The 9,209-nt window shown below is 36.9% G+C and overlaps 1 protein-coding gene across 1 annotated transcript; it reads right to left on the reverse strand.

Annotated features, from left to right (window-relative positions):
• Positions 1-6,830: 6,830 nt before the first annotated feature.
• On the reverse strand, positions 6,831-8,567 carry LOC126004027 (14-3-3 protein zeta/delta-like). Its single transcript, XM_049770415.1, is given in 2 exon segments — positions 6,831-8,374; positions 8,377-8,567. Coding segments are annotated over 2 exon segments (726 nt in total). The 5' UTR covers positions 8,534-8,567; the 3' UTR covers positions 6,831-7,805.
• Positions 8,568-9,209: the final 642 nt, after the last annotated feature.

Below are 9,209 nucleotides of genomic sequence, written 5' to 3' on the forward strand. Positions count from 1 at the left end.
TTCTTCATTTTTCCTCTTCATTTTCTGAAATATAACATAGTGTTAATAATAGTTTCAAGTTTACTCTATTCTAAATTTACTAAGTTTACTCTATTTAAAATTACTAGCATAATATTCCATTGTGTATATGTACCACAGTTTCTTTAGCCATTTATCTGTTGAAGGGCATCTTGGTTGTTTCCAGAGTCTTGCTATGGTAAATAGTGCTGCAATAAATATAGGTGTAAGGAAGGGATTTTTGTATTCCTAGGGTATATTCTTAGGAGTGGTATAGCTGGATCATATGGGAGCTCAATTTTCAGTTTTTGGAGGAATCTCCATATCACTCTCCAGAAATGTTGAACTAGTTGGCATTCCCACCAGCAGTGGATAAGAGTTTCTTTTTCTTTGCATCCCCGCCAACACTGCTTGTTCTCATTCTTTGTGGTGTGTGCCAATCTCTGTGGTGTGAGGTGGTACCTCATAGTTGTTTTGATTTGCATCTCCCTGATGATTAGTGATGTGGAGCATTTTTTCATGTGTCTTTTAGCCATTCGTATTTCTTCTTTATCAAAGTGTTTGTCCGTTTTTTCTCCCCATTTTTTGATGGGATTAGATGTTTTTTTTCTTGTAGAGTTCTGTCAGTGCCCTGTGGAATATTATGCAGCCATCAGTGGAGATGAAGTCATGAAATTTTTCTATACATGGATGTACATGGAATCTATTATGCTGAGTGAAATAAGTCAGAGAGAGAGCGAGAGAGAGAGAGAGAGAGCGAGAGAGAGAGAGCGAGAGAGAGAGAGAGGGAGAGAGAGAGAAAGATGCAGAATGTTCTCACTCATCTATGGGTTTTAAGAAAAATGAAAGACATTTTTCAATGATTTTCAGAGACAAAAGAGAGGAGGGCTAGACATTACAGTTACCACATGAACCTCACCACAAAGAGTGATGAGTTTATTTAGAGAAATAACTACATTGCGAACTATCCTAACAATGAAAATGTATGGAGGAAATAGAAAGCCTGTCTAGAATACAGGTTGGGGAGGGGAGGAGGAATATTTGGGACATTGGTGGTGGGTATATTGCACTGGTGATGGGGGGTGTCATCTTATATGACTGAAACCCAACCACAATCATGTTTGTAACCAAGGTGTTTAAATAAAAAATATAAAAAAAAATTACTAGCAGTGTCAGCATCCCTCCACCAGTTTCAAGATTCTCTTCCTACTCCACATTCTGTGTGCTTAGATACACATAAAAAAAACTTTAATTACTACAATGTTTAAAATACTCAACCAAGATCCTTATGTATTTTCCAGTCTTTCTCCATAATCTCCATTTTCTTGACTATAATCTATGACTAAGTATCGTCATCATTGGTACCTTACATTCCCATCTCATTTTTCTATAGGCCACAAATGTATAAACCTTCTATTACTTTCCTTCTATCTCAGGTGATTTTGATTAATATGAAATCTTCTATATCAATCCAAATTTCCGTGAATTTCGCGATTTAGTCTTATCAATAGCAGCACAGAACTTCATTTTTTACACATTGTAACTCTTTTATATGCTCCTCTGTGGTTGAACATGGTTGCTTCTTTATCCCTAGATTTATACTCAGTTTAAAATAAACATTGGAATCAATGGCCAATCTACAACAAGCTATACACAGAGGGGACCAGTTACACTAGCAGTCCAGAGGGCTACGGGGGGAGATATGGGATGTATGCTGGGAATAGGGGTGAAGGGAGGACAATACTGGTGGTGGGAATGACCCTGATTCATTGTCATTATGTACCTTATATATTGCTATGAAAGATTTGTAATTCACTTTGGTCACAATAAAATTATAAAATGTTACTTTTATAAATTTATAAACATAAGTATGGAAATAAATTTTGGAATTTGGGAAGGGAGGATAGATAAGTAGAAATATGGTTTTTGGGTTGAATGGAAACTCCATTAAAATTTTGCTTTTAAGAAATATCTATACTAATTTTCACAAAAACTGAATCAATTGACATTCTCAACAGTGAATGAGAGTCCCTTTTTCCCCACATCCCTGCAGACATAGTTTGTTTCAATCTTTTTAATATATGCCATTCAGTGGAATGAAATGATCTAATTTTTTACCTAAATGCCTCCAATAATGAGTGATGCTTGCCTTTTTATATATGCAGTGGCTGCCCACAAATATGGATATGATTTCATCTCCCCTTTTATAATGAAGTCTTCTATATCCTCTTTATGTGTCTCTAATCTCATCTTCCTTTTATTAATCAATTTTTATTGCTGAACTTTTTATCTATATATTTAGATATTAGTTCTTTATCTGTTGTATTATATACAAGTGATTTGTCCCACTTTTAAATTATGTCTATTTATTTACAGAAAACCTCATATACTAAGTTTTTCTCTGCTACCCTTAAATGCAGTTTCTCTGATATGTGAAACAGTTTCCAAGTGAAACTTTGTCCATTTGCTCTGCAATCAGCACAAACTGAGTCAAAAAACTCCTTTCCTCTCATTTCTCACTCTCTACCTCCATCCATTAATTTCTCCCTCTAAGGTGCTTTATAAACCCTCTCATTTGGACACATAATTTTGATGGTACTGAAGTATAGGTTATAGTGTGATGATGACACTTGAACAAAGGAAACTAATGTAGTAAATGAACCATGAAGGGTTTTGTAAAGTATCTTTGAAGTTCAAATGTGAATTCATTTTGAACTTAAATATGAGCTAAAAACTAACATTAAAGACAATGAAGAGGTAATAATGACTAGGGAGGGTGAGCTTGTTGTTGACTGATCACATTACACTTTTAAAAATATTTCTTTCATCACAATGACAAAAAACTAATTATGAAAACCTCGAGACATCCAGGTGAGAAATTACGGATCTGAACCAAATGAATGACAACACTAATATGTAAAAATATACTTGAAAGAAATAAAAAAACACATGTACTAGTTGTTATATGTGAAAGAATAGTCCATAAAGTGTGTATTATTAAGCTCATCTCCCAAATATGATAGCATTATAAAGTACTAAGGTCTTTGGGCAGCAATTTATTCACAAAGGTGGAGTAAACAAATTGTTTTCCTTTTGAAAGAGATCTCTGAGAAATTTTTGGTCCTTGCTATGATAAAAATACACAGAGAAAGAAATATTTGTCAAGCATGCATTTCCCACCAGAACCTGATCATGCAAGAGTCCTGATTAGGATTTCTCTTGCCAGCACATTGAGTTATGAATTCAGACTGTTTCACTTCCTTGTATTTGCTTAAGCTAGCCCAGACAACAGTAAAAAGGAAAATATTTCTTCTTAATCAAACATGAATAGTGGAACAATTAACTAAAATAAAGACCATAGAAAATTAGTGAAAGCAAATTAGTTTAATTAAGGCTAAAAAGAGTTCACATTTTTGTGTGAAACATATTTGGGAGGTTAATTTATTAATTGAATAAATTTAGTGAATTTAATAACTTGCTGAACCTCATTGAGATACATTTTTATAAATATAAATGACAACTTTTCTTTCATGCACCAAAATTAATAATAATCACTTTTTTCGTTTCCTTTACACTAATGAGATGCAATCAAGATGACAGACAGCCTAATGACTTCTTGATGAGACCTCGTGTTTCTGGGTATTTTCAATATTTTCCCCATTTGAGCTTCAGACTTCTCTGTATAATTAAATATCTGTCCTCAGTTTAGGTATGTATTTGAAGTATATTATAGTCCAACCTGATACTGCTCATATGCCATCTCTTTCCAAATCTGGTGGTTCTTTACCTGGCAATATAAAGAATATTTCTTAAACCTCAAAATATGAAACACATAATACATTTAGTTTCAGCTGTGAATTATCTTAATGGAAACCTTATACATAAAGGTCTTAGAAGGCATAACTGGCTTTTATTTAAAATTCTAAGATTAGAACCTGAGTAATAGCATAGTGGATAGAGTATTTGCCTTGCACACAGCTGACTCGGGTTTGATCCCTGGCATCCTAGATAGTCCCCAAACCTGCCAGGAGTAATTTCTGAGCACAGAACTAGGAGTAACCACTAAACTCCATTGATGTGATCCAAAAACCAATAAATAAATAAAATTATAAGATTAAGCAATAATATAGATAGGTAGTTAACAATCTCCAAAATGTGACTTAGCTATTTTTTTATTTAAACCATTATGATTTACAAAGTTATTCATAGTTGGGATTTTAGACATACGTTTCAGGACCAATAAGTATCATCACCAGTGAGTTAGCTATTTTTTAATTAAAAACATTGTGCTTTACAAAGTTATTCATAGTTGGAGTTTAGATATAAAATTTTTCAGGAACAATAAGTGTCATCAACTGTGTTCACCTCCCTCTACTAAAATTCTCAGAGTCCATCCCATGCCACCACCACTAATCCCAGCCTGCCATCATAACAGGTAACGCTTTCTAAATTCGGTTGTTGAAGTTTGAGCCTAATGACTTCATAGTTGTTGACTATGGCATAAATTCAATTTTCAATTTTTATCTTCTTTTTGATGTTTTGAGTCATATTCATCTCCTTTCATGGCATACTCATGGCTTAATCATGGTTCTACATTCAGAAATCTCTCGATGTTGTTGGGGACTATATGCAGTGCCAGGGATTAAACCAGGATTGTCTGAGTGCACAGCAAGTACTCTACTCACTGTACTACTGCTCTAGAGCAGATATTCCCATATTTAAAACACTTTTAAAGTAGTGTGCCATTTTATTTCCACAGCAGCCCACATAGACAATTCAGAAACACTATATCCTCACCTTAAAGGTATAAAAACATGAATGTATAGTCAAACCAATTTCTCTATACAAATGTGTAAAAATTTAGTGTGTATTTTATCACTTTTTGAAGGTTGAGTTACAATTGGCACAAAATTTGAATCACAGCTATTTCAAAGAAATATATTTAAAATGTTTGCATGTAAAAGACGTCTTGAGTGAACTTGTATCTTACCCACGAATAATATATGTATGTGTACATATATGTATATATATGTGTGTGTAATAGTTTAAGTTACTTGGTTCAATACTGTTGGTATTTAAATTTTGATGTGCAAAATTATTGTAATTCAGCATCACCAGAGTTCACAACATAGGCCACCATTGCCTTTATGCTATTTCTTTTTTTTTCCCATCATCAATATTTGTTGAGCATTTACAGTGTACTAGGGCACAAAAGAACATACAGAAAACAATGTCCCTGCTTGAGGAGCTTACATTCTAAACGAAAAAAAAAAATACACCTCTTTAAAATGTATTTTTGTTTGGTGTTTTCTGCAAGGTACTGAGGAAACAGTCAGTAGGGTGAGGTTTGGGAATAATTTAGCCCCATCATTATTTAAAGTGGAGGGGGGAGGGGGAGTTGAAGGCAGACAATGACAGACCATCCAGGATAGGGTGAGTTTACAGGGAGATAAACACGATCTCGTCAACTAAGGAGAGATCTGCTGCGGTAATAGGAAGAGGGAAATAGTTTGTGGGATGCAAGCAAAGGAAAGCAGGGTATCCTTAGAGACTGAGTGGAGCCAGAAAGATCATGCGGCCTTTTCTCCAAGTACATGGCCACCAAATAGGTATGGTTGGTGACAAGACAAAGGCTCAAAAAGGTAATCCTGTGCACCCCAAAACAGAGGGAATAAAGGATCAAGATTGAAGGCAGGCTTGGAAGAGTTATCAAGAAATTCTTAAGGGGCCGGGCGGTGGCGCTGGAGGTAAGGTGCCTGCCTTGCCTGCGCTAGCCTAGGACGGACCGCGGTTCGATCCCCCGGCGTCCCATATGGTCCCCCAAGAAGCCAGGAGCAACTTCTGAGCGCATAGCCAGGAGTAACCCTGAGCGTCACAGGTGTGGCCCAAAAAACAAAAAAAAAAAAAAAAAAAAAAAAAAAAAAGAAATTCTTAAAACAAAAGTGACCTGGAAGCACAAGACTTAGCTGATGCTACCCATTGTCATGATGGGCCAGAATATTGTGGCCTCCTAGGTTAGAAAATCTCACACCAAAAACTGTAAATGAAACACATTACTTTTTCCAATCAGTCCCCTCTGTCCCTGAAAACAAAACAAAACAAGTCTCTTTTTCCTCAAGAGGGGTAGAATTATTATGGGACGTGGTTGGGAACTGTTGAATTAAATAAATAACGATGGGGCTGGATGGTGAATGATGCCATCCAGCCCACGTGGCTCTGCAACCTCCATGCAGCCGGCGAGTTCCAGGCCCAGGTGAAATCACTCACTCACACGCAGCCTTCAGGAAGAATCATCTTTATTTATGCCCTAGCCACCACAGGTGTGTGGCCTATGTCAACCTTTTAAGCATTCAGCTATATTTTGCTAGCCCTGCATCTTATCTCCTGTTAGCCATCTTCCCTTTGGGCTCCATGCGGCCCAAAGATCCAAAAGCCAGGAAGCCAAGCCGGGCCAAGAGAGAAACGGCAAAAGGGCCGAATCCCCTGGCTCAGAGGTTTATCTATCCTTTTCCAGACCCCTCCCAGAAATGGGAGGTCTTGCAGGTAGTTACACCTATTATCCGGTTCCCAAGACCCCTCCCAGATATGGGTGGGTCTTAGGGTCTTTGCACCCAACTTCAGGGTTTTAGCTAGGTACACCAACAGGGAACAGTAGTAATATTAGTATTAGTAGTATTTTGTTATGATAAACTTTGTATTGAAACTTGGTAAAATCCCATTAGCTGCCAAAAGGGAATAGAAAATAATTTCCAAAAATGCACAATTTCCTTTAGAGAAGTTTCAGAACCGAGACTAATTTACATGAAAAGCTTGTAGAGAAAGTAGTTGAAAAGTCCATTCATAAAACTTTTATTCCACTTACATGAACTTAATACACGTGTTCTTAACAATTATGCTTGGATTGTTCATGAAAATTTCATAAGACATTAAACAAAGCTAGCCGTCATCTCAAGTTATTTCCCTGTTAACTATTTTTACAGCACATGCATGTTAGGCAAGTATCAAAAAAAAAAAAAATCACAAAAGCAAAAAAAAAAAAAAAAACCCTACAAAAGTTAAATACATTGAGTTTTGTTTGCTATGCTTGACATACATGAAGCCATGGATATCAAGCAATTCATTTTTACTGCATCTTTACTTGTACATTTGTTCTTAGGTTGCCTAAAACATTTAAATACAAATAAAATGTGTGTAGCAAAAATAATGAGAGCAAACAGCAGGTAACTTTACAAATAATGGAATGCGAACCGTTTCTGCCCTTATCCAGAGTAAATTGGGTCACAACTTTGTCTAGAGACACTTCTGCAGCTGGAGCAAGGGTGCGTGCGCACAGAGGTTCAGCCACCCATAGACACACATGGTCCCACATGCAATATCCATGAGAGAATCGCGTTTTACTGCAGCTCCAAACCTTAAAGTACCCATACGAACTACACTTGTGACTAGAACCAATTCTCCCTTTTAAACCAATATGAAGGCAGTTTTCTTTGCTTACACATGGAAGCAGTTTTAACTCTGGCTCCCGTGAAGCCACAATGTACCAAAAGTACTATGCCAAACATTTATAACTTGTATAAAAATTCCACATCCCCATATTGGCCACCTTAAGATGAAAAACAGAGAACTCCCTAAATGTTAACTGGCTCTACTCCCCTAATAATAAACATAAAAACCACATGTGAAATATAGAAATTCAAATAGAAGTAACATAAACCTGTCATAAATCGTAAACAAAAAACTATTTGTGGGACAGCATGGATGACAAATTGTAAATTTTAGAATGAGGCAGACAAAAGTTGGAAGGCCGGTTAATTTTCCCCTCCTTCTCCTGCTTCAGCTTCATCGCCTTGGGTATCCGATGTCCACAATGTCAAGTTGTCTCTCAGTAACTGCATTATTAGCGTGCTGTCTTTGTAGGATTCTTCACTTAATGTATCAAGCTCAGCAATGGCTTCATCAAAAGCTGTCTTTGCAAGAGAGCAGGCTTTCTCCGGGGAGTTCAGAATCTCGTAATAGAACACAGAGAAGTTAAGGGCCAGACCCAATCTGATGGGATGTGTTGGCTGCATTTCCTTTTTACTGATTTCAAAAGCTTCTTGGTACGCTTGTTGTGACTGATCCACAATCCCTTTCTTGTCGTCACCAGCAGCAACTTCCGCCAAGTAACGGTAGTAGTCTCCTTTCATTTTCAAATAGAAGACTTTGCTCTCAGGTTGTGAAGCATTGGGAATCAAAAACTTTTCCAAAAGAGACAGTACATCATTGCAGATATCTCTCAGCTCAGTCTCAATTTTCTCTCTGTATTCACGAGCCATCTGCTGCTTTTTCTCAGCACCTTCCGTCTTTTGCTCAATGCTTGAAACGACCCTCCAAGATGACCTACCACATTTTTATAAGCAACCGAGAGAAGATTCCTCTCCTCATTGGATAGCTCAGCTCCTTGTTCAGTTACAGACTTCATGCAAGATGCCATGTCATCATATCGCTCAGCCTACTCGGCCAGTTTGGCCTTCGGCACCAGCTCATTTTTATCCATGACTGGATGTTGTTCTGGGCGCGGGCGGGCGGCGGCAGAGGCGTGCGGTGCGGTGCGGTGCGGTGCGGTGCGGTGCGGTGCGGCGGCTCTGGCTGCGGCTCTCGCTCTCACTGTCGCTCTCACTCTCCCTTTATGCTATTTCTAATCCTCCTTATCACCCCAAATCTCTCCCCTATACTCTTTCATCCAAATGCTTAAATACAAGCTCAAGGTTTGTCTTTATTAAATACTGTTTTCTTATTTTGTTTTTCTCTATACTACAGACTAATGAGTTCACCTGTATTTGTCCTGATCCTTCTATTACGTCACGTTACATGGAATAAAAATTTCTTAATACTCTTCTTAATTCGTTTTAAACTCCTACTCTGTCGCAAACATCTATATATATATGATTTGTTCTTTCTCTACTTTAGTTTGCATTTCATAAAAGTTGTGCCTAAATTTTAATCTAGAGCATAGATGCTCTCTTGCCAGTATCTTCTCAGAATAAATATCACTTGATTCATGTGAGACTTTGTATAAATTAACCACTATTTTTAATTGAAGAATAGTTTCTTAATCAGAAAAATAAAGATACTGCAGCAAATGTATCTATTTGCCTGATTATGTACACCTGCATTGTTTTGTTATAGATTTATTACACAATTGTAGTGATTATTCATAAGAATTTTTCTAT

Source organism: Suncus etruscus, chromosome 1, assembly GCF_024139225.1.
Source record: "Suncus etruscus isolate mSunEtr1 chromosome 1, mSunEtr1.pri.cur, whole genome shotgun sequence".
Lineage (NCBI taxonomy): Eukaryota > Metazoa > Chordata > Mammalia > Eulipotyphla > Soricidae > Suncus > Suncus etruscus.